Source organism: Rhinoraja longicauda, chromosome 7 (assembly GCF_053455715.1).
Source record: "Rhinoraja longicauda isolate Sanriku21f chromosome 7, sRhiLon1.1, whole genome shotgun sequence".
NCBI lineage: Eukaryota > Metazoa > Chordata > Chondrichthyes > Rajiformes > Arhynchobatidae > Rhinoraja > Rhinoraja longicauda.
The window spans coordinates 15,281,108-15,307,364 of NC_135959.1; the positions used below are offsets into that span (position 1 = coordinate 15,281,108).

At 38.3% G+C, this 26,257-nt stretch overlaps 1 protein-coding gene across 3 annotated transcripts; it reads right to left on the bottom strand.

Moving 5' to 3' along the window:
- Positions 1 to 213: 213 nt before the first annotated feature.
- Positions 214 to 25,757, bottom strand: mrpl48 (mitochondrial ribosomal protein L48). 3 transcript variants are annotated; one of them, XM_078402993.1, is made up of 8 exons: positions 25,668 to 25,751; positions 23,629 to 23,684; positions 20,022 to 20,059; positions 14,815 to 14,900; positions 12,568 to 12,737; positions 11,927 to 12,029; positions 9,711 to 9,800; positions 214 to 473 (listed from the first exon to the last, which is right to left on the bottom strand). In XM_078402993.1, exons 1-8 carry the CDS (start codon positions 25,686 to 25,688, stop codon positions 399 to 401), a joined length of 639 nt encoding a protein of 212 aa, XP_078259119.1. In that variant the 5' UTR covers positions 25,689 to 25,751; the 3' UTR covers positions 214 to 398. The 3 variants fall into 3 exon arrangements, with proteins under 3 accessions (XP_078259119.1, XP_078259121.1, XP_078259122.1); XM_078402995.1 differs by lacking the exon at positions 20,022 to 20,059 and having other exon boundaries at positions 25,668 to 25,757; XM_078402996.1 differs by lacking the exons at positions 20,022 to 20,059; positions 25,668 to 25,751 and adding an exon at positions 25,392 to 25,413 and having other exon boundaries at positions 23,629 to 23,683.
- Between the last annotated feature and the right edge of the window lie 500 nt (positions 25,758 to 26,257).

Genomic DNA, 26,257 nt, shown 5'->3' on the forward strand with positions numbered 1-26,257 from the left:
TCTGTATTCTGTTGGATAGAATTTTACCACTGTAGATGGTAAGCCAAAAGTTATAAACCACTATGAAATAACTGAAATCCTATTGTGTACTTCTCACATTTCACTAATGTGAGCACTTTATCAGGTTCATGTTCAGTAATGGCTGCCTGTGAATTGTGGGAAACAAATTTCAAGACAATGAAATTCACCAGGAAAAGTAAGATTACAAAAAAATTGAATTTGTTTTATTTATTAATTGGTATCCAAGTACACCACTTTTACCTGCTTGTGTGGGAATTCTTGAAACAATGATTATTACATATTATTTTCCATCATAGTTCCCCGATGTCACTACTCAAAGTAGCCCATAATCTGATTGATAAACTGTCATCCAAAATAGTCAGTCTTTAGATTTCTTCTCAATTTATTTGTGCTATTAGTCCTTCTAATTCTGGCCTAGCCTTGAAACGGGCATGAAAATCAGCTTCCGTGTGCTGTGGAAACAGTAAAAAACAATTATTGTCTGGAATGTCAAAACTCAACATTCAAATTTCTAGATCTGGAACAGCAGCACTTTGATAAATAATATTTTGAAACATTTTAAACAATATTTTTACAAGGAAAAAATGTTCACAAATAAAATCATTGTTTTATTGTAGGAGGAGACTATTTGACCAAAGAATCAGAATCGAATCCTTGCAAAAGCAATTCAGTTTCATTCCTAGTCCAATTCCATTTTGAAAGGCATGTCGCCGCCATCCTTTCAGGCTTAAAAGTGATATCGAGTCCATAGATTAAAAAGGTCTGTGGCAACAAAGATGCAAACTTGTCTGAAGTACAGAAAGAGTTTAAGCTAAGTATTTTTATTGTCAAATGAAGACACAACAGACTGTAGATGTTAGAATCTGGAACAATCTACAGGAACTCAGTAGGTTGTGCTGCATTTGTGGAGGGAAATGGACTGGGAGTCCAGATGAAGTCCCAACCCAAAATGTCGACTGTCCATTTGCCCCCACAGATGTTGCCTGGCCCACTGAATAATGACCAACAAATTGTTGATCATTATTTTTAAGCTCTGAGTGCATTCAGCCATGTTTAAATTGCTGATAGATCTAATATACAAGAGCCGTCATGGCAATGGGAAAAAGTATTTATTTAATCATGCATCCAAGCTGTTTTTCTTTCATGATGTTAAACTACTAAGCATGAACCATTGATCTGTTGACTGCTGGTGCATAAAGTTCATCACTAAGAGGGGAGGGAAGTTTTGACCAGAAATCGAGTGAGATTTGCCCTCTCTTATCCATTTAGTGACGAATAAATCAAAGGTGACTGGATTGGATTTGCATATCAAGATTCAGATGACAACAACTTGGAGGTTTGGTAAAGAGCGTGGAGAATAGCCTGCAAGATGATAGAGTAGGGAAACGGGAGCTCACTTTAATATTTCATGAAGCTACTGCTCTTGCATACTGCAATGAATTGTTCACCTAGACCAAGTCCTGACATGTAAACCATGAATATAAAAGTTACATGATCTCGTAAGGATCAATTGAATGCGAAACAGGGGATAGATGTGAGAAAGCTGTGTTATGAGATTCTGTTCCGACGGTGGCTTGCGTACATGACCACATACACATAGTTTCTCCTTGTTGCTCACATTCACTTCCTATGCATTGTTCTTCAAACTATGGAAAATAAATTCTTCCAGTCTTTTTTGGTTTGTAATTGTAACAGAAAATATTTATTAGAGCAGCCAGGCATATTCTTGCCACTGTACGAAGAAGAGATGCCAAAGTTCATCGGATTGAACTGATTAACTGAGTATATTTTTTAATATAACAATTCGTTCGAAGAACATAGGCAATACTGCAGGGCTATATCAAATTCCCAACCTGAGTTACCCTGCAAGAATTAGGAGTCAGCTACATAATGTAGGATTGGAATCATGTATCAACCAGACCTCGAGAAATATCAAATTCTATTTCCTCAAGGACATTAATATAGACACGAGTCTGTTTACCATCCTCTGCAATACAAAGTGGTAGATGTACCTGCTGTGGCCCTGACTGCAGTTAAGCTTAAATATTTAAAATGTATGAAAATAAAGCAAAATATGCTGATTTAATACATGTCCAGCAAATACCAAGATATTATTGCATACGTTACAATTAGTTTAACCCAAATTTACACCATATATTTTATATTACAAAATAGACGGAAGACTTAAAAAAATCTAAATTGCAAATGTATTTAACAATATCAAAAGAAATGCCTAAAGCTAATAATATTTCGTATCGAAACAATTTGCAACTGAACAAATGAGTGTTAAAAGAGTTAATAATTGAAATCAAGTGCTTCTTTCCATCTTTGGGCAGTTAATAATTTGCTTGGAAAATAAGACTGTAAGACCAGAATTACATGTTTATGTTTAATTTTGATGTAATATTGTGTCTTGGTGCTTTTTTTGGTGTGACTGTATGGTAAATCAAATTTCATTGTACCTTAGGGTACACGTGACAATAAAGGACTATTGAACTATTGAGAATTAGGCCATTCAGCTCATTGAATCTGCTCTGCCATTTGATCACGGCTGATCCATTTTTCTCTCTCAACGCCATTCTCCTGCCTTCTCCCCTTAACTTTAGACGTCCTTACTAATCAAGAACCTATCCATTTCCGCTTTAAAAATACCCAATTGCTTGGCCTCCACAGGTGGCTGTGGCCATGAATTCCACAGATTAGACAATAGACACTAGACAATAGGTGCAGGAGTAGGCCATTCGGCCCTTTGAGCCAGCACCACCATTCAATGTGATCATGGCTGATCATTCACAATCAGTACCCCGTTCCTGCCTTCTCCCCATACCCCCTGACTCCGCTATCTAAGAGCTCTATCTAGCTCTCTCTTGAAAGCATCCAGAGAATTGGCCTCCACTGCCTTCTGAGGCAGAGAATTCCACAAATTTACAACTCTCCAACTGAAAATGTTTTTCCTCATCTCCGTTCTAAATGGCCTACCCCTTATTCTTAAACTGTGGCCCCTGGTTCTGGACTCTGCCACAGTGACTCCACCACAGTTCACCACAGTGACTCTGGCAGATTCACCACACTCTGGCTAAAGAAATTCCTTCTCATCTCCATTGTAAATAAATGCAAGTAGTGACAGACCCAAAATATTAATGTGATAAACTGACACAGTTGACCACACCATTCCTCTCAAGTCTACTCTTTCAATCTTTCTGCCCTCTTTCCACACCCATACTTATGTGGAGGAAACAAAATGTGTAGGAAGGAACTGCAGATGCTGGTTTACACCTAAGATAGACACAAAAAGCTGGAGTATCTCAGCGGGTCAGACAGCATCTCTGGAGAAAAGGAATAGGTGACGCTTCGAGTCGAGAACCTTCTTCAGATAGGTGGACCCGTCTAGCTTAGCTGAAACATCCCCCTGGCTATCAGTATAGTCTGAACAATGGCAGCACACTTTGACAAACAACTTTAGAAAGCCTCCCCCTAACATCTTTAACAGTTAGCAAAGCTTTTAAAATATTTTTAAAAATAATTTAAATATTAAAATGTACTAAAAAATGATGATTATTAAAACGATACAAAAATTAATTAAAAACTTATCGTTCCTTTTCCTTCTAATTCACAGCCCCACTGTCCGCAGCAAAAAATGCTTGGGACCCCAAGGAAATGTGGACTTAGCCACTCGAGTCCAGCAAGCTAAATTTGAATTCCCCAATCTTTCAGCAAGTCCAGGATTTCTGTCTTCAACCCTGTATGTGCACCAGTTCTGTATTTATTGCCACTTAATGGTACACATTTATCATTAAGCAACAAGCTGCAGCCCGCCTCAGTTCTCTGTCACACACTATATTCCTTATCCTTGAATCTGACCTATTCCTGGCAGGTGAAGCAAAGCATTTCCAATCTTTGGAACACCCATTCACACAATCGCCTAAATGCTGAAATTCTCATCCTTGCTCTCAAACCTCTCCATAGCATTGTCTTCTTGTCTTTTCCAGTCATATAACATTGAACAGTACAGCTCAGGAACATGGATTCCTGACCCATGGATGTCTTCCATGGGTAAACCAGTTCTGAATCCAAACCAGCAGTGACAAAGATCCGATACATCTTAATCTTCTGGGTCAGCCTACCATGTGGGACTTTATCAAACGACTTACTAAAATCCATGTAGCCTTCTTCCATGGCCCTACCCTCATCAATCATCCTTGTCACCTCTTCAAAAAAACTTTAGTCCTCAAAGCTCCTCCAGTTCTGGCTTCTTGAGTATTTAATATTAATTGCTCACAACCATTGCTCCAGCCAGAGAAATAAAATTCCTTCTCTAAACCTCTGTACGTCATCTTTGTTCTTAAAGATGTTTCCTAAAACCTCTCTCTTTGACAAAGCTTTTTGTCAAAGTGATTTGTTTAAAAGATCTTTTGGTGAGTTGCTGTCAAATTATTTTTTTAATATAAGAAGATAACTGCAGATGCTGTTACAAATCGAAGGTTTTTATTCACAAAATGCTGGAGTAACTCAGCAGGTCAGGCAGCATCTCGGGAGAGAAGGAATGGGTGACGTTTCGGGTCGAGACCCTTCCTGAGACTGATGTCAGGGGGGCGGGACAAAGGAAGGATATAGGTTTAGACAGGAAGATGGTATGAACATCGACTTCTCCAACTTTAGATAGTTCCTCTGTCCCTCCCGTCCCCTCCTCCTTCCCAGATCTCCCTCTATCTTCCTGTCTAAACCTATATCCTTATTTTTTTAATATATTGTTCCTGCAACGCAAACTGTGACATTTTACAACGTTAGGGGCACTATACAAACACAAATTCCAGCTGAATTTCAATTTATTCCGTATTACTCAAGTTCCCGGAATGTCACTTTACGTCATTTATCTCTTGTCAGCAGAAATTTAATTAGGCTGCAAACTCAGGCCACATTGAAATATCACTTTTTCTAAGGCTACACTTTTTAAAATACATCTCGCATATGGAATAATCTTTTAAAACAAAATCCTCATTTTAAATTTAGGTTTGTATTTATTTTCTTTTTTTATGGTTGAGGCACAGATAGTTCTTCCACACGAGTGTGAAGTTTGCATCAAATGCAGGCTAAATGAAGGAATTTTCTCTAATGGTTACAGCTAATCTGCAGATTGAGAATTATCATGACTGAGCATATTTTACCAGCAAATACCAGACCCATTCGGCAAATTATTAATTATAATATATAAATAACAGCAAGACATGGCAAGGACAAATCTGCGAATGTGGAATTCATAGCCTTTCAGATGATTTTCAATAAGGTGTTGTATAAAATACTTTTGACTACTTGAGTGTAGTCAATTCAGAGATCAAGTGGCAAGTGGGTTTTAAAGATTCAAAGCGAAAAAGAACATTTTTCTAGCCAGGCTGAAAGTAAAACAAACTGTTCTACAATGATCCAATCTGAGATCCCTGTGGCTTATCATATCATATCATATATATACAGCCGGAAACAGGCCTTTTCGGCCCACCAAGTCCGTGCCGCCCAGCGATCCCCGCACATTAACACTATCCTACACCCACTAAGGACAATTTTTACATTTACCCAGCCAATTAACCTACATACCTTAACGTCTTTGGAGTGTGGGAGGAAACCGAAGATCTCGGAGAAAACCCACGCAGGTCACGGGGAGAACGTACAAACTCCTTACAGTGCAGCACCCGTAGTCAGGATCGAACCTGAGTCTCCGGCGCTGCATTCGCTGTAAAGCAGCAACTCTACCGCTGCGCTACCGTGCCGCCCTTGATCACATACATTAATTATTTGGACAAGCTAAATGAAAGTGTGACATAAAAAATTGACCATGATGCTCAATTGGGAATACAGACGACAATAATAAGGAATGCACCAAAGTACAATACTAGAAAAGGCTTGTGTGTCAAATAAAATTCAGCACAACAATAAAGCAAAGTGTAAGTGACTTTTATTTTTAACAAAAATAAGGGAGAGATTGGATGACACAGTGAAGCAGCTAACAGTGCCACCGCATCGCAGTGCCAGTGGTCTGGGTTCACTCCTGACCTCCAGTGCTATCTGTGTAGCATTTGCATGTTCTCCCAGTGACCACATGGATGTCCTCTGGATATTCCGGTTTCATCCCCATCCCAAAGATTTGCAGGTTGGAAGGTAAATTGAGCCACATAAACTACCCGTAATATGTAGGTGTGTGGTAGAACCAGTGGAGAGTTGATGGAAACGTAGAGTACAAAAAGGATTAGTGTAAGATTGCAGTAAAATGGGTGCTTGATGGTTGGCGTACACTCAGTGGCCCGAAGGGTCTGTTTCGGTGATGTACATCTCTTATCATTTATTCTTTGGTAAGTTTGAAAATGAATGCACAGGAGGAGCATAAAACTAAATCACTAAAACCAATGTAAATTTATAATACCATAAAATGAAAGCAATGAGCCAGAGTTCATATTTAGAGGAATGGAATAGCATTAATAGAGAAGTAATGTTGAAGCAAAATAGAACATTACAGCACACTTGACTAATGGAGAATAGTGTTGTCTCCAGACCAAATAAATAATATTGAGGCAAGGAAAGGAAAAGACCAAGTTAACTTTGAGGCCTTGAAAATTATGCAGGAATTCACTAGGATTGAGGTGGAGAAACCACCACTATTTGTGGAAAAAATTGAAGTGAGGCGCAGAAGAAAATGATAACATCTCAAATTTAATGAAAGGATTTTACATAAATGTCTGTATGCAACGAGTAATGAGATGGAACTTCATAGCACAAAAAATGGTTGATGTAGCTTTATGCTTTTAAGAGGAAACAATGCATACATGACAGGAAAGGGAATGGATGTGGAAGGGATGATAAGGTTTGTGTGGAATATAAATATAGACTACTTAAGCCCTTGTCCTTTTTTACCGCTTTTTATGTAATTCCCATGCCCTTCGTTTTCTTTTAAATCCAGAAGTTATCTAGATTTGAATAAGTCACAGCATCCATGTGCATTAAATACAGTCTACTGATTAAATGAACAAATGTTAAGGTGATAAAATTCAGAATTTCAGCTGAGTTGTGAACGGGGCAGACGACATGGTACAAAATAATAATGTTATTAAATGCAGTAATTTGCAAAAGTCAATTGGCACGTTTCTAGCAGCACACACACACCATTGATGTTTACTAAAAGCACAAGCACAAAACCCTAATGTCAATTTTCTCCTCTTCTTCAAGATTTATGAATTCTTGTTTAACTTTATTTATTTTGCGCCCAAAGGTTAGAAACCTAATGCTAAACCCCAAATTATTTGACTAAATAATTTATGTTGGCATTTCAGTTGCTGCATAGAAGTATACGACAGAATGAAAAATAATGCAGTAAATTAAATGAATATACAGAGTCCTTAATGCAATTATGAGCTGAATGATGTTTTGTGTTTCCAATTCCTTACATCCTAAGTAACTGCAACAGTGCTATTTCTGATGTATAACTGAAAACGGTTTGCCTTGAAAAGACAAACCATACAACAACTGGCATGTTAAATTCTAAAGTGCAGGGCAGCTAATGCTAGGTAAGGGATATCCTTATGACTCCCTCCTCCTTAACATCAGTGCAGTGGCCTTGCAGAATTTCCCATTGGAATTAATAATAGCTTCTGATGCACTGTAATATATCCCCTCCATTAATGACTATTCTTTAATAGTAAAAATCTATTGACTGCAAAATCTAAAGCTAATACAAATACTGAGTATTTCATTCTGGTAGAATTTATGCTCACAATTATTTTTTCAAACTAATTCATCAAATTTAATCTTTGGTCTTTTTTTAAAACCCTCTCTGCTTTTTTGGGGAACGATCACATTTTAAAATTTTCTCCTTTCATATTTTTATTGCGTGACTATTTTTTTTCAAATAATTTATTCTTTGTGTTTCCTTTACCTGCATTTTTAAACTAATCAATATGCAAAAGGTGAATCAAAAGAGGAATGCAGATAGAATCGAGAACCCAAACATAAGAAACAACAAAATGTGGAGTTTTGTGTAATGCATGCAACAACTTTATTGTAGCAAGATACTTCACAGAAGCTTTATAAAAACTAAAAAGTAACAATAAGCTACTTAATGACATATTGGCGAAAGTGACCAAAAGCTTGGCTAAATGAGGAAAGAGAAGTTTCGGAAGGGAATTCCTGAGCATACCATTTTAGCAGCCGTAGCATGGGCATAAATTACATTTTTGAGTGCTTAAGATACCAGAATTGGAGGAACATATTTATTTTACAAAGTTATAAAGCCACAAGAGAATGCAGAGACAATTAATAGTGAAGCCTTGGACGATTTGAAGGCAAGAGTACGAATTTAAAGCGGTCAGTGCTTAACTGAGAGTGGAAAAAGGACAGAAGCACAGAGGTGAATGGAATGATGCAAATTAAGATAAAGGCAGCCGAGTGTTAAACGACTATAGGTTTAGAGGATGGAGTGAAAGAGGTTGGCTTGGAATAGATTGGAATGGCCCAGAGGCAAAAATCCAGTATTAGACATAGTGGAGATGGAAATGGTTAATTCAAATGATGATGTGAATGTGTGGTTGTATACTCACCTATCTGTGAAATATGACACAAAGATTGCAATCGTGTCGTTGAATGTCAGGAGGTACTAGGCGAGACACGAAAGCATTAAAAGGGTACGAAGTTTATTATGGGAATCAAAGAAGATAGCTTTGGTTCTACCAGTATGTAGTTGGAGGAAATTTGAGTTTATTCACTACTTGATGTCAGTTAAACAATCTGAAAATCAGAGACAGATGGAGTCCAGGGAGATGTTGTGCTTGACGTTATTATTTGGAACATAAAAACTGGTCTGATATTACAATACTCCAGCGTAAAAACAAATAAGATGTCTACAACACAAGTCAAAATGTGGTAGCAGGACGAAAAGGGATAGACGATCAACTGCCGATTTTATACTTCAGCTGAGCCAGGAGAAATAACAATCGCTTCACTCAGCTGCACTCCTGACTGCCTGGTATAAAGCTCCATTACCTGAGATCTGGTTGTTTTTGTCAGCAGTGGAATTATTGTGGGGATACTGACAGAAGGTATTGGAATAAACATCTCGTGGGAATACCAGCAAGAAAAGCAAACAGAGCGAGGAAAAAGACTGCATTCAAGTACATACACAGAGGGACCAGAAGTATTAAAGATAGATTTGCATATGGAAAGACAAGAGAACGCAGATGTTGGAATCTAACTGCTGCCTGACCTGCTGAGTTCTGCTAGCAATTTGTTTAATCAAGAAATGCATATGTCTGTGCAAGTAGAATCATTTAACTGTGGTCGCCCCTTTATTTAAGATCTTATTCGCGCCAGTCAGAATTTTTGGCAAATGCTAAAAAAAAAGGCATATTACACTTAGGGAAAAAATCAATGGAGGGATGTGGGCACAATGTGGCAAGACATAATTTGAACTGGAGGTCAGATAATTCTAGTAAAAATACTGACTTGACTCTGTTAGCCTGTTTCTGTGCTATAGATTCCATGCTATTTATGCTTAAAATATGTTGATTAGTTCTATTAATGTCTGTGACTCCTGGTGCTTTTGTTTTCTTTCTTAAACTATAAATGCAACACAAAGTGAAACAGCATATGCGCTTGGAGGTTAATTGGACTATGCTGTGAAAATTATCAACGTGATCAGCCTTGACACTTACTTCTTTGATGCACAGATGCAGACCTTCTGGTTGATTAGTCTGAAGGACTTCCACAACAATTGGCAGGAGAGTTGAACTCAAACCACTAACCTAAAAATTGAAAGCACAATAAAAACTGTACAAATTAATTTTGCACAATATTAAAATAACTAAATGTCAGACAATTCACAGCAAGATCCTTTTATACATGAAAGATGTTTCAGTCCCGGTTGAATCACTGAAGTGTAGGTATGCAATTAATTTATAAGGACCATTGCTTATCACAGAAACTATTGCAATGCAATGGAAAGCAGTGCGAAGATTCACACATTTGCACGTTACATGTTAGCCAAGCAGCAACTAACCATGGGCACTGGACGAATATCAGTTCAATGTCAACAAACTGTCCCACATTTAAACGATGCCATCGGCAAAATAAATTATTTACAATTGAAGGACATGCCAGAGAAACTAATGCTGAACCATACATCACGTTCAACTCACTTTATATTGTGTCTTATTCCAGCCATGGTGTCATTTAAATAAAGCAGATTGTTCAAATAAATGCATTATAGTGTCCTTAGCGTCAGAAACATGAATGGAGTTTGGAAACTTGTACTCAAGAGATGACCACTAACTTATTTTTAAATATTCTTTTTACATATTATGTCAAACTGACATACACATTCCTTACGACACATTTTCATTTTCACACCTTAACCATCCATATCTCTATACCTCCCTCTCCCCTGACTCTCAGCCTGAAGAAGGGTTTTGACCCAAAACGTCAACCATTCCTTCTCTCCAGAGATGCTGCCTGTCCTGCTGAGTTAGTCCAGCATTTTGTCTCTATCTTCATTTGACTTAAACTAGACTTGAACTGTGAGTGTAGGATAATGGGAATAAAAGAAAAAACAGGAATTATGTTAGCATATTCTTAAATGTCAGGAATACATGGGATTGAATTTAGCAGTGATACTCATTGATCATTGATACTCATTGATTTAGATGCTCATTGATCATCAATCAATGAGGTACTTTGTGGTAACATATAATAATTAATAATTTGTAGGGTACCTGTTTTTTAGTGTGTATGACTTGTATGAAAGGATCACGCAACAGCGTGCCCCACTCAATCATTCAGACTATAAAACCCTCAAAGGCATATAATTGAAGACAGGAAGCCAATATCATAAAATTAAATCAAAATTAAAAGGTTATCTACTTTTAAAAAAAATATTAGAATCTGCAGGAACAAGTCTCCACAATTCAGAAAAAAATTGAGTTGCTGTAATTAAAAATTTTCAAGCTGTAAAAAAATATTTATAAGCAAATGGAAAAATCAAGATTTTCTGAAATAAAAACAAAACATAGCAAATCCTTAATATGTTCTGGTGTGCTTTGCAGTCATTTAATGGGCAACTATTGCAATTTCATACCCTACCTACAATTCCTGGCAAGGTGGTGACGTGGAGTATTTCAAGAGAACTTGGATAGCAACTACATTTAACATGTCTACATTTAAATGTGCATGCAGAAATGATGGAAGATCTTGTCAATTAACTTCTCCATACTAGTGACTGTCGGTAGCTTCATTGTGTATCTACAGGAAAATACTGGCTACTGAATATCATCCTGGATGATGTAGGAAACAAAAACTGTGGAATTCCTATTAAAGAAATAGATGATAAAATGGAATACAAGGCACTAATGATATTATGAATGGATCAATTGTAAAAGAACCAAAAAGCCTCCCTTATCCACAGTTCATGCATTATGTTGCAAATAAACTAATGTTCATTCTTAGAATCTGGAAAAAAATGTCAGATTTTCTATTTGGCCTTATTCTGTTCCTGGAACTTATGTAAAGTAAAATTTGTATTTAGAACTGATTCAAAATTAATTTGTAGGTGAGAAAATTGATTACCTTAAAAATTTCTACAAGACTTTATATAAATTAAATAAAAACAAATTGTTTAACTTAGTGTGTCAATTAGTCCACAAATCCACACTTGCGGTTCCCCACTGGCATATTCCCGATTTCTGAAATGCCCCCATAAGAGGTGGTTAATAAAAAGTCCATTATATTCTCGTGAATCAACCAGTGAAATGCTCGTGAGTAGCAGTAGCACAGCTTAGGAGAATAATTCATTTCTTGTGTGCTAAACAAAATGCCACGCATAATTAACTTTAAAATAGTAAGTTTGGGATATTTTTAGTGATGAAACACGCAATACCTGTACAATTCTCTCGTGAGTGAGAATCAGAGCTTCCACATTCATCTTGGTGCCTTGTTCCTGTAACTGTGAGATCTCAGTGGATTTGGTGGGCAATGCATAGCTGTGGAAGAGAAAAGTAGAAATATTTCTACCCATTACTTCAACATTCCAATAAAATTAAACATCAAAGGTAATAGTGGAATGGATTTCAAGATTAATGTTATCACTGAATTAGTTTGAGAAGATCAATCGCATTATTCATATAGAATTTGTACTTTTTGTTTACATAAGACTTTGGGTTGGTTTTCCAGACGCTGGAAAAGAAAACCTTTCAATCATCATTTGATCTACTGGTCAAATCCATGACTCTCTTCCAAGTCACTTACACCTCTATTTCCAAATTTTTAAGTGCCTTTAAGATTAAGTGGCCCTGAATCTATTGCTATATTTTGAGCCGCACTACTTACTAAACACTGCCTCTTAAGCTCTCAACCCATCTCTTCCTCAAATATATCACATAATCCAACTCTTAGGTCAAAACTCTGGATCACGCTTTATAATCTTTGGTTCATCTCCTTTGTCGATTCAATTTCTTTCGAGTATTCTTTGTGCTACATAAATATAAATTGTTGCCATTGCATATGGCCTTTTTTTGCTACCTTTCCTCAACATTGATCTTCAATTGGTTGCAGAGTCGATGGATGTACTGACTGTAGTGTTCCACAATTGTCATGTCATGGCCAGTGACTTGGAAATTTAGGACGCCATATTCTGTATCAGTGCCCATCTTGAGTTGCTTCATTTGTAGCTTCTCTTTTTTCTTCCGTTGCTGATGAATAATAAAAAAACATTTGCAATCTTTAGACAATATTCACTGAGAATTAAGGCAACAATATTTGTCATAGTCCAAAGGTGATTGATCCTGGCTAACCTCCTACTGCTAGACCCATTACTCGATAAGATGCAGCAATTCCTTATTCTACAAGTCAATGGTGCTCCAGCAAAAATTATTTTGGCTTTGCTTCTTCAACTAGAAGACTACAGCAAATAATGCGCCAATCTCCACACACCGTGAAGGTGCGAGAAGCAGTAGCCAGAAGCATCACAAAAATCATGAAAGTTCACAGCATGTCAGACCGCCAAATCCACGATGACTCTAAAATCTATTATTTCAGGTAGGTCTACTATTTTGCAGAGCACACTTACTGATTAACTAATTGGCGGTTAATTTATAGGGAATTTCTGGTTCAACCATTTATCTTTAGATAAGCAGTGTGCCAACATTGTAAGATATGGTAAACCTAGCTGGATAATTTGCTTGTGATTTATGACAGCAATTGTGCTGTTCTCACCGGTTAAACCCCAGCAGTAATGCTGTTGTGCAACTTGCAGATTTTATTCATCAGCCACACTAAAAATGGATATGGAGCTTTAGTTCAAAAGGTGAATCATGTCAAAATGGGTGAGTCACACCAAAGATTACCAGCAGGTTTATCGGGATTATTGACCTGGGTGCCGGTCACCATCATCTTGCAACCCTGTACAGAAAGCTGCTTCAAATGGGATTCTATATGCCATAAATATCACTGAAATTACTGAATTGTAATCAGATGGTCAAATGAATTAAGAGACACAAATCTTGCAGAATCCTGCAATAAAATGTGTCCAAGGTCACAAAGACCTTCACCACTGCCTTCTTGTAGGCATTCTTTAAACTTGAGTTATTCATATAGCAAAAAGCAGCATTTGAATATCTTCTTCTTGACTGGCAGCCTACATAATAATATTAGCAATGTAAATAATTTAGTCAAACCTTTTCAGAGTCTTCATAACAAACAGTCCAGAAATAGACTAAGATGAAGCAGAGCTTGAACCTTAAATTCTTCTCATACCAGCCACACAGAACCAAAAGAATGCTACCAGTCACTGATTTTACAGATCTATCTGCTACCACTATCAACTCTATGCTTTTTTTTTAATCGATTTACGATGCAAATTGCCCAGACTGAAAGATTGTATTGTAGAGGAATAACAGGAGCTGCTTTTGCTGCCTAATGGCTCAGAGGTCATGTTTTTGGCCATCAAATGAAAGCAGATTAGGAAAATTCCAGGTACAATCTAATGTATGCTGGGTTATGGAATTGGAGCCATGCCACCAATGGCTGCATGATGATTGAGCTCAATGCCTCAGCCAAGTGCAGGAGGGAAAAAACCCAGTAGTGTCTCTGTTCCCGATTGCCAACCAATGACAACTGAAAAATTAACATTAACCTTTTTTTTGATGATTATTGGATGAAACAAATTCAAGTAGAAAATACCTTACCAAAATTAATAATCTGAACACCAAGAATGAAAAGCAGCCATTTCTCTACAAATATTGGAACTTGTTTGTCAGGATTTGTATGCAAACAGTCTGTAGCATTTTACAATGGATCAATTTTTAAAGTTCAGCATTGAATGTGAAAAGCTTTATGATATTTTGAGGACATGAAAGAAATCAGTTAAGAACAAATTCCTTCATCCACAAGATGATGAGAAAACCAAAGGTGGAAAACAAAGCTCCAGAAATTCTACAAGGGCTGAATTTAAAGAGTGATAAAGAAAGGACATGACGTATAACTGCTAAAAACATAATCAGGACTGCGTCTACAGTATTCCATTCATATTGTCACATGGCATTCACAGCATCGTCACACAGGTAAGTGGCAATAAGTGGCAAGATCTCCAAATAAATGATAAAGCTGGAAGAGTTGAACCTTTCCGCAGAGGCAGACAGACAACAGTAAGTTAAGGAAGGAAAGCAAATCAACAGCCTATTTCAACAATACTAAATCGCAACCATTAAATGATCTGTTTTACAATCGCCATCTTAATGAATTTAATCCAGATATACAAACAGTACTTACAATTTCTTTTGGCAGTAGATACTTGTACCTCCCAATCCCATGGGTGGGCATTGATCTATAATGCCTATTGCTGGAGATGCTATTACCTGAGTAGGCACAAAGTAGAATTTATTTGCTTAAAATACATTGCCATGCCTCATCTCACAGTGGCTGTATAGTGTGAATTCAAAATAACACAAAGGAACTGAGCCCACTCTTTGAAAACCAATAATAGCATTTTCTGTAACAAAAACTTAATAGGATTACATCTATTTTGTTCATTTTCGAACATCCCTTAATCTGTGCTTTTATCTAGGTTTACAGTTTTGGATGGCTTTATTAAAAATCCCCAAATCATAACACAAATCATACAAAGAAAAATGTACAATGATGAAAGAAAGGATTAAAGGAAAATAAAAGATAACAAACATGAACTATGAACAAGCATTCAAATGAACAGGTCAGTCAACATTTGAAAGAGGAAAAATTGGTTGTTAATAGACAATAGATGCAAGAGTAGGCCGTTCGGCCCTTCGACCAGCACCGCCATTCACTGTGATCATGGCTGATCATCCACAATCAGTACCCCGTTCTTGCCTTCTCCCCATATCCCTTGACTCCACTATCCTTAAGAGCTCTATCTAACTCTCTCTTGAAAGCATCCAGGGAATTAGCCTCCACTGCCTTCTATGGCAGAGAGTTCCACAGTTTCACAAATCTCTGAGTGAAAACGTTTTTCCTCTTCTCCGTTCTAAATGGCCTACCCCTCATCCTTAAACTGTGGACGCTGGTTCGGGACTCCCCCAATATCGGGAACATGTTTCCTGCCTCTAGCGCGTCCAATCCCTTAATAATCAGGGATCCCTTAATGTTTCAATAAGTTCCCCTCTCATCCTCCTAAATTCCAGAATATACAAGCCCAGTTGCTCCAGTCTTTCAACAAACGACAGTCCCGCCATTCCGGGAATTAACCTAATGAACCTACGGTGCACTCCCTCAAGAATGTCCTTTCTCAAATTTGGAGACCAAAACTGCGCACAATACGCCAGGTGTGATCTCACTAGGGTCCTGTGTAAGATGGAAAGTTTCATCAGAATTGAAAAGCTGTTGATTTAGTAAATCAATATAATTCTTTCTTAAACCAAATTAGAAAACACAAAATCCTGCAAATTGTGGAAATCTGAAAGAATTGAGATCAGACAGTATCTGTGGATAGAGAAAAACAGTTACCATTTCAGGGTGATGTAGTTTCATCCGCACCAATGACAGTGTAATTCTATTATAGGTTCATTACACATGCCAATGAATGTTTTGAGCAGGATGAAACCTCTAGGACTGGCACCGATAAAGCAACAAATTAGTAAGATAAAATGAATTTCTAACAAGGCACAAGAGCATTTGTTGGCAAACAAATTGATGTTTTGGATACGAGTGCTTCCGACTTAGAAATCAAAATGTAGCTATGACTTGATTAGATGAAACAAAACGAGTGTCAGGAGTGGATAGAATAGCAGGACCATGTCTCTATGGCACCTATTGTAAAGAGAGTAAAAAATAAATGAAAAATATAAAAAAGATGAAAACTACCATTGTAAAATAGTGACATAAGGAAGAAAGGCAAGGATGTCTAAACATAAGAAATAATTTGCTGTAAAATTAGTTCAATTATTCTTGGCAGAGGTGTGGGAGAAGAGTTCAATGCACGGGTGGGAAGCCTTTTCGCAATGACCACAAGTGAGATGAAATACCCTCTGCTTCCCAAGTCTTACCTACAGACCTGACCCCAGGCTCAATGACGGTTCTCTACAGTGAATGATGCTTGACAAAGACTTTTCAGATCAATCAGTCATGGGAAGAATTCCCAGCAATGGACAGTGGAAATGCTGAATTCCTTGAAATCTTGTCACTGTTTCAGAGCTTTATCTTTCCTGTTTTACAAACGGCACTTGAGCACTTGCACTGAGGCACTGATTTCCCAGCGATTCAGAGAAATTATATGAGAGAAGGAAAATCAAAGCTGTTCAATATCTGAACAAAATGCAGCAATTCGGAGAACTTGCAATTGAAAATTATGTTTTATAATTAATTCTATTACAAACCCACTGACTCCCATAGCTATCTAGAATACACTTCTTCCTACACTGCTTCCTGTAAAGACTCTATCCCCTACTCCCAATTCCTCTGTCTACACTACATCTACGCCCAGAATGAGGGTTTCCATACCAGGTTATCGGCGATGTCCTCATTCTTTCAGGAACGGGGGTTCCCCTCTTCCATTATAGATGAGGGTCTCACTAGGGACTCCTCGATATCCCGCAGCTCCGTTCTTGCTTCCCCTCCCGCCATTCGTAACAAAGACAGAGTCCCCCTTGTCCTCACCTTCCACCCCATCAGCTGTCGCATACAACATATTTGCCACCTCCAACATTTTTGCCAACTCTAACGGGATCCCACAACTGGCCACATCTTCCCATCTCTACCCCTTTCTGCTTTCCGCAGAGACCGTTCCCGCTGCAACTCGCTGGTCGACTCGTCCCTTCCCACCCAAACCACCCCCTCCCCAGGTCTTCCCCCTGCAACCACAGGAGATGCAACACCTGTCCCTTTACCTCCCCCCTCGACTCCATCCAAGGACCACAACAGTCTTTTCAGGTGAGGCAAAGGTTCACTTACACCCCCTGCAACCTCATCTACTGTATCCGCTGTTCCAGGTGTCAACTCCTGTATATCGGCGAGACCAAGCGCAGTCTCGGCGATCGTTTCGCTGAACACCTCCGCTCAATCCGCCTTAACCTACCTGATCTCTCAGTTGCTTAGCACTTTAAATCCCCCTCCCATTCCCAACCTGACCTTTCGGTCCTGGGTCTCCTCCATTGTCAGAGTGAGGCCCAACACAAATTGGAGGAACAGCACCTCATATTTTGCTTGGGTAGCTTACACCCCAGCGGTATGAACATTGACTTCTCTAACTTCAAATAGCCCTTGCTTCCCCTCTCTCTCCATCTCCTTCCCAATTCTTCCACCAGTCTTACTGTCTCCGACTACATTCTATCTCTATCCCGCCCACTCCCCTGACATCAGTCTGAAGAAGGGTCTTGACCCAAAATGTCACCCATTCCTTCTCTCCAGAGATGCTGCCTGTCCCTCAGTTACTCCAGCATTTTGTGTCTACCTTCGATTTAAACCAGCATCTGCAGTTCTTCCCTACACATTGAAAATCATAATCTCCACCGTCATTCTGTGCATTGATGAAAATTTCCCAAAACAGGCAGACCCAACAAACAACCATTCGAAACTAAAAAAACCTATGCTTTCTACAAATGAAGCAAAAATATATATTTTCTTTCTCTCCTCCCTAAAGTTTCCTATCATTAAAGATCATTTCTAATGCAACATGGCACAAGATCTTCTCATATCTCCACTAACATTCATAACTAGCTGATCATCACAAAAACACTGTTGAATATGATCCACCTTCTTAACAGAGACCTTTCCTATCAATACAGTTGCTATTGGACAATTGATGGGAACATGTTTGACGTAAAGCAGAAATATATTAAGCATATTAAACAAGTATTTTCTGTGAGATCCACAAACATTTTTGTCACACAATGTGAATTAAAATACAAGATTTAAAAGGCAAACAAAATTACCAGCATCTGCAGTTCTTTTCCTACACATTATCAACTTATTAATTGTGTTTCTTGGATCGGCATCAACATGGTCAACAATTTTACATCTATTGTACTTTTTCTGATATATCTTTCAAAATTGATACCTTAGTTAGCTGTTGATAATAATAAAAACATATCTATAGCAGAATTTAGACACATTGATAATTGATTCCTTGGCATTTATTTGAATTATTCTCACTGATATGCAGTGGCTGGAATTTTCAGTCTGGTGATTATGACACATTATTGCAATGACATAATTTTCATTCACACTTTTCCCTGGAGTTAAATAAACATATAAGTAGTCACATTAACATCACTACTGTGACCACTGCAGTCTCCTTTTGACAAGAAAGCCCTGAAAAAGTATTCATAAATTGAAAGGCATCAGGTGGAGTGCTTGAGGAAATTTGTCTTCATCAGATCTAAACTGGCACATGTTGGTTCTGTGAACCCCTCAGTGAAATGCTGGGGAAATGTTGCATCTTCATGCTCTGCCAACACAGGATTACATCTGCAGAACTGACAGTCAACAGCTCTCAGAATGTTTAGGAATTCAGTACATGCATGCATGGAAATATTGAACCTCTGCATCTTATGCTCATCCTCTATGATAATGGGGCCCAAACTGTATGTATTATAGATAAGACTGAAACATTCACAACCATGTTCAGCTAGAAGTGCTGAGTGGATGATCTCGAGTCGAATTCATTGTCATATGCACAAGTGCGGTTAGCTCCAGTTGCAAAGAAAGGGTTGCTTGCAGCAGCAGCAGCAGAGATTCAGACAACACACAGAACATAATTTAAGTTATACAAGGTAGCAAACAGAAAAAGATTGTGCAAAACAAGACATCATTACTAAAACACAATTAGAAACAAATCTATGGTAGCGCAATAGACGCCCCATAGTTGTTGAGTTATGATTAGGCTTATGCAGATCGGTTAAAGAACTAGAAGGTTGTATGAAAGTAGCTGTTTCTGAACTTGGTAATGTGGGACCTCAGGCCTCATACAGTGTGGAAACAGGCCCTTCAGCCCACCGAGTCCGCACCGCCCAGCGATCACCCGTACACTAGTTCTATCCTACACACTAGGGACAATTTACAGAAGCAAATTGACCTACAAACCTGCACATCTTTGGAATGTAGGATACAGGAGCACCCAAAAAAAAACCCCACTCTGTCACAAGGAGAACGTACATGCTCCCTGCAGACAGCAACCATAGGCAGAATTGATCCTGGGTCTCTGGCGCTGTAAGGCAGTAATTCTACCGCTGCGCCACTGTGCCGCTTCTTCTCAACAACTAATCATGTGTCTAGCCAAGCTATTCCAGTGTACAGTAGTTAGAACAGTGATACCCTAGATATGTAAAATTGAAGAGGTAAATAAATAAATCTGATCTAAGAAAATTAGGAAGTAATGTGAAACGAGGCAAGGGATTTAGCATTAAATGGCAGACTGGGCTTATGAGTCCAAATAGCTTGGAATATTTATCATAAATTATTTCAGCAAGACATTTTATTTGTAATAGAGGAAATAAAATCTATCTAACCTGCTAATGACAAAGGATGTTGTCTTAAAGATGTAAACCTGAAAAAGAAAAAGACCAGTGAAAGTCCATTTTCTGCCACAAAGATGCAGGCGTAATTAGAAAATTACTTTCATTTAAAGACATTATTTTGTGAGGTCCAAAATACTAACAGATGAAGTACCCGAAATTATAAACACAAAAATGCTGAAAATGGAGTTCAGTGAAGAGGGAAACCATTAATATTTTAGGTCAATAGCCATTCATCAGAGGTTAGCAAATGAACATATTTTAAGCTTCAGTTAAGGGATTGGATAGAAAGACCATGGGCAATGTCTGTTCATGGAGATGGTACTGACTGAGAGAGGAAGGTGAAGACATGTTCATTGATGTTCAACTGTTGGAGATGATACAGATAGGAGATGATGAAATATTGGAATTGTGAAGTATGAAATTAAACAGAAAGCCAGAAATACTCAGGAGGTCAAGCAGCATCTACAGAGAGAGAAAAATAAAGTTAACATTACAAATTGATGACCTCTAATCAGAATTGGTCAGTACTGATACAAACTGGAAAGGTTTACAATTTGGAAACATTGAATTCAATACAAGTACTGAGGGTTACAACACGCTTTGTCAGAAGATCAGATAATTACTATTTTCAATACAAAAGGAGGCCATAACACCTATTAGGTCCATGTGAGTTATCATCAGAGCAATGCCATCAGTGGCATTCCCCTTTTCTTTATTTCTCGGTAACATTCTATTCTCTCTCATGTCCATCTCTTTCTCTTTGAATGATTTGCCTTTCACCTACACTAGAAGTAATTTACAGTAGGTCTTTGGGATGTGGAACCTACCCGGGAACCTACACGATCACAGAGAACTGGCAAACTCCACATAGCAGAGGTCAGGATGGAAGGCAGAGCTAAAACTATGATTCAGCAGCATTAAATGCCTCCTCACCTCCCTGAAACACTGCTGTAAATTACTTTCTAAGTTAATCCGCCATTTCCTTGCTTTCCAATATTATTTCCCCAGATTCGCTATAGACAATAGACAATAGGTGCAGGAGGAGGCCATTCGGCCCTTCGAGCCAGCACCGCCATTCAATGTGATCATGGCTGATCATTCTCAATCAGTACCCCGTTCCTGCCTTCTCCCCATACCCCCTGACTCCACTATCCTTAAGAGCTCTATCCAGCTCTCTCTTGAATGCATTCAGAGAATTGGCCTCCACTGCCTTCTGAGGCAGAGAATTCCACAGATTCACAACTCTCTGACTGAAAAGGTTTTTCCTCATCTCAGGACTCTTTAGGACTACTGGCTACTTAAAAAAAATAAAACCTCTTCCCAACACTCTGGCTAGCTTTATTTTGTACAATAATCTTCCCTTTCTTATTAACCTTTTAACGATTCTTGGCTCTCTTTAAACTAATTTGTCCATTCTGTGACCTGCCACACAACTTTGTTGCAATTGTGTGCTTTTTCCTCAAGTCTGATACTAGCTTTAACTTGGGATGTCTGTTCTGAACACGATGCCAAGAAAAAAAACTAATCTCCTCTGCCCACACATGATCCATATCCCTCCATATCCATGTCCCTATTTTTGGTTCATCCTGACTGCTAGCTCCTCTACCTCTTTCCTTTTTATCTCTTCCCTTTCCACCAACCAGGGATGAAAAAGATGCTTCCAGGTGAAGTAGCTAGTCACTATATTTTTTTAATGTATACAATGCTCTTGTGCATCTCTTTTGCATTGGGGAAATCAAATATAGACTGGCTGACGGCTTTGCAGAACTCCTCTCTTTAATTTGAAGCAATGACCCTAAGATTCCAATTGACTGCTGCTTTAATATTGACATGGTATGTTATAACCCTCTGGAATTCATAATGAATTCAAAAATTTCAGGTAACCAGACTTAGTGTATCAGTCTGTATCGGAATTGTCCGATATGTCATCATTTTCTCTTTTAATTTCATAGTTCCAGCATCTGCAGTTTTTTTTCCTTTTCAAACCTGATATTGTAGTGTTTAGCCGAACAGACAGCAGAATAGCAAAGAAATGCAGAAATGAAAAAATGAAATACTTAAAATAATCAGCGGATTGGAGAAATGCATAGGCTAATGTTTCAATTTGATGATCTTTCATCACTTTATCAAATGTAAATGTTAACTTTGTTTCTCTTTTCTCAGATGCTAACTAACATGCTAAGTACTTCAGGCATTTTCTGGTTGTATTTAAGAATGCCAGAACTTACAATGATTCTAGAAAAAATCATATATCTTCACAATATATATTAACGTACTGATTTTTTTTAAAACTTACAATTACATTGCCAGACCATCGAATGTATGTTCCATTGATCTGTTCAAGAGAGAGTCATATATAGCTCTTAAGGCTAACAGAATCAAGGGATATGGGGTGAAAGCAGGAATATGGTACTGATTCTGGATGACCAGCCATGATCATATTGAATGGCGATGCTGGCTCGAAGGGCCGAATGGCCTACTCCTGCACCTATTTTCTATGTTTCTATGAATGTTACTCTGTCCTAAAGATGATTTATTGCTCCAAATTCCTCTTTGTTATATTTCCTAAATGTTCCTTCCATTGGTTTAACCTATGCGCTCCATTCTCATGTTCCCGTGTCCTTATATTCTGCATACCTTGATGTCGATCAAAAAATTGCAGATGCTGGAAACCTGAAATCTGATAGGCGTGACGAAGCGTCTTCGATGTGAAGGATTAATTCTGTTTCTCTTTCCACAGGTGCTGCTTGAACTGCTGAGTGATCCCAGCATTTTCTGCTTCTATACCTTGAATGCAGTCAACTACCACAAGCTGTTTTTATACGATTTTAGCAGATGAACAGGGTAAGCTACAAAATGTGTAGGAAAAAAACCTGCAGTTGCTGGTTTAAAATCGAAGGCAGACACAAAAAGCTGGTGTAACTCAGCGGGTCAGGCAGCATCTCGGGAGAGAAGGAATGGGTGACGTTTCAAGTCGAGACCCTTCTTCAGACTAGGGTAAGCTACAAATTGGATCTTACCAATTATTTGTAACACTAATTGAAACCCATATCAGATGGACCTTAATCTCATTATCCTTTCAATTTCACGTTCGAGATTATAGAAATCAAGCACCATTGTTCCAGGATACAGGATCAATAATTAAGGAATTAAGGGCCTTGACCCAAAATGTCACTCATTCCTTCACTCCAGAGATGCTGCCTGCCCGCTGAGTTACTCCAGCATTTTGTGTCTACCTTTAATAATTAAGGACATGGATGAAGAATCACATACATTCAAAGTTGCAAAGCTTTGGAATTCTCTGTCCCAGAAGACTGTTTAGTATTTTAAAGAATGACCTAGGATACATTTTAGGACAACAAGGGAATTGAGGGATATGGTAGAAGAGCAGGGTTACAATAGATTATCTTGTTGAATGGTGAAGCAGGTTCAAAGTCAAAACCCCACTTCTCCACGTTTTCCATGTGTTTTGTTAAATGAGCAGACAATTTAAAAGAAAATTAACAATAAAGTATGCTTGCAATCTAACATAGCACTATTTTACAACAAAATAGTAAATATATTTTCACAACACGTGCGTCCAGTTTGAAGCCCCTACCTGACGACCATAGCAGCAGCTTGTTCAAAGAGGATTGCATTTCTTACACATGGGACCTAAGAGCAAGATACGAGAATATATGATGAAAAATTGCATTTGGATTCACAGGAACAGAAGGAAATATGAGCAGGAGTGGGCCACTTACACCTTCAAGCCTGCCTGGCATTCAATATGATCATGGCGGATCTACGCTAGCCTCACCTCCTCTTCTGTGCCAGTTCCCCATTATCCTGAATTCCTCAATCTTTGAAATATTTATCCATCTCTATCTTAAATGCATCCAATGATCTGGCCTCCAGCTCCCTCTGGGACGGAGAATTCCAGAGATTCACAACCCTCTAAGGAAGAAAATTCTCTGCGGACTAGGCATAGAGAGCTTATGTTATAACTATAGACACCCCCACACCCCTGTGACAATATCTCAACATCTCTCCTTTAACTGCCTTATGAGTATGAGACTTACTGCATTCATTACAAATAATTAACTGGACACAATTTGATAAATCAGTTGAGGTGAGATGTGAAAAAGTCAACAACAGCAAGTCTTCTTTCTTTGTTCATTTCATTCCTTCTCTATTGATGAGAATGCTTTGCTTGGGTAAAGCTGGAAAAGAGGTGGGGTTGATACAGGTGAGGGAAGTTTGATTAGTGGATAGGAGGACAAGGCTAGAGACAAAAAGGATCAAAAGGGTGTAAGATAATCCAGACCAAACAAAAAGTTTTTTGTTCATGTCCTCCAGAGATGTAGCCTGACCCGCTGAATTACTCCAGCACTTTGTGAACCTTGTATTTCCATTATTCACATACATATCTTGGCACTATCAAAATCTATTCAGTTCAAGCAGACATTCAGTTTCAGCATACATCAACACAGACTTCTAGCAGAGTGCTACCCAGTGATTAGAAAATAAATCTGAACTTCCCATACCAAATTATTAGACAGATATATAGGGCCTCCAACATAGTCCAGAAATCCTTGTGCTTCCCAAGTTCAATCACACTTCAATATAAATTCTGAGCCATCGCACAAGTTAAGTTTTTGTGAAAATTAGGCAATTTAAAAAAAAAGTTTTATACATGAAGGAAAACAATGAAGACTGTAAATCTATTCTATATGAATGTTTTGCTGTTACATTGGTCACTGAGAAACACAAAATGACAATCTGCTATATCTCATAAATGAAAAAACATAGCATGCTCATTCCAGTAGAATACATTTCCTTCTGTTCTATGTTAAAATACATTTTCCATCCTACTTCTGAATATTATTTCTGATGAGCTGTCAAAAAATACCAAATATATAAACTCTTTCCCATTTAAACTTTATGTTGATATGCAATATTATTACTTTTCATCAATAGCAAAGTAAGCAAAACATGCAAACACTATGTTTATTGCCCTTTAATTCCTGGACAATGGTTTGGTGGGCAATGGCTGAAATTGAAGAACCCTCATTCCTACACACTTTTTTAAAAAAAAGCTGGCTTAGTCTTTGCAGACAGAAGTCTTGCTTTTATATGGCACCATTCAATCCTTTCACAGGTGCCTGTGTTACAATGATAAAGTTTAGTGACAGTGCTATTTCAGGACTCTTTAATAGGGGATTAGGTGCCAAACAAAACATCACATATATTTTTTCTCTTGCTCTTTTTGGAATGTGCCAGTGGTTTTTTTTTCTTCTGTGTCGACTGAGAAGGAAGATTGGATCCCCATTTAATATTTTACTCAAAACATGGCATTGCACTACAGTTGGGCTGGACTTTCCTGTTCAAGACCCCGAGCCGCCACCACCACCACCACCAACCCCCGCCTCCCGACATGATCTTAGCTCATCTGTATGGTTTAAAAGTGGGAGAGAGGTGCCAGCCGTTCCGGGTCGTTTCCGTAAGATGCTCAGAAAAAAATATTATTTTATTAAACAGAAGCCCTTGGTCCATCGCATCCGCTCATTCGGCGCATTCACAGTACACTCACGCGCAACTCCATGGAACTGCTCTTATCACATAAAACAATGGCTTTCCCGTTACAATGCAAATCACCTTGGTCAGAACAGGATTCATACTTGAACAAAAACTACAGCACCAGGCCCCACATCCAAACCTCTGCCGGAAACCGGTCCCCCTGAAATCTCCCGCTGCAGCATCAAGCGCCAAGAACTAACGTTCCGGCTTCAGTGTGGTTCACCAAATACATTCACAATCAAAAGGAAATCGTAACCAAAGGGAATCATGTACTTAAAGAAGAATTTAAATTCAATTGAGACAGAGAATGTTACAGTGAGGCAACCGAAGTTATGTAATTGCTGTCAGTGAATGACAGTGTTTACTGTGTACTATGTTTACTTTACATATTCTGTTGTGCTGCTGCAAGTAAGAATTTCATTGTCCTAACTGGGACATATAGAAACATAGAAAATAGGTGCAGGAGTAGGCCATTCGGCCCTTCGAGCCTGCACCGCCATTCAATATGATCATGGCTGATCATCCAGCTCAGTAACCTGTACCTGCCTTCTCTCCATACCCCCTGATCCCTTTAGCCACAAGGGCCACATCTTGGGCCATATGACAATAAAACACCCTTGACTTGACATTCTTAAAAATATATATATTTCTACATGACTTGTTTTGTA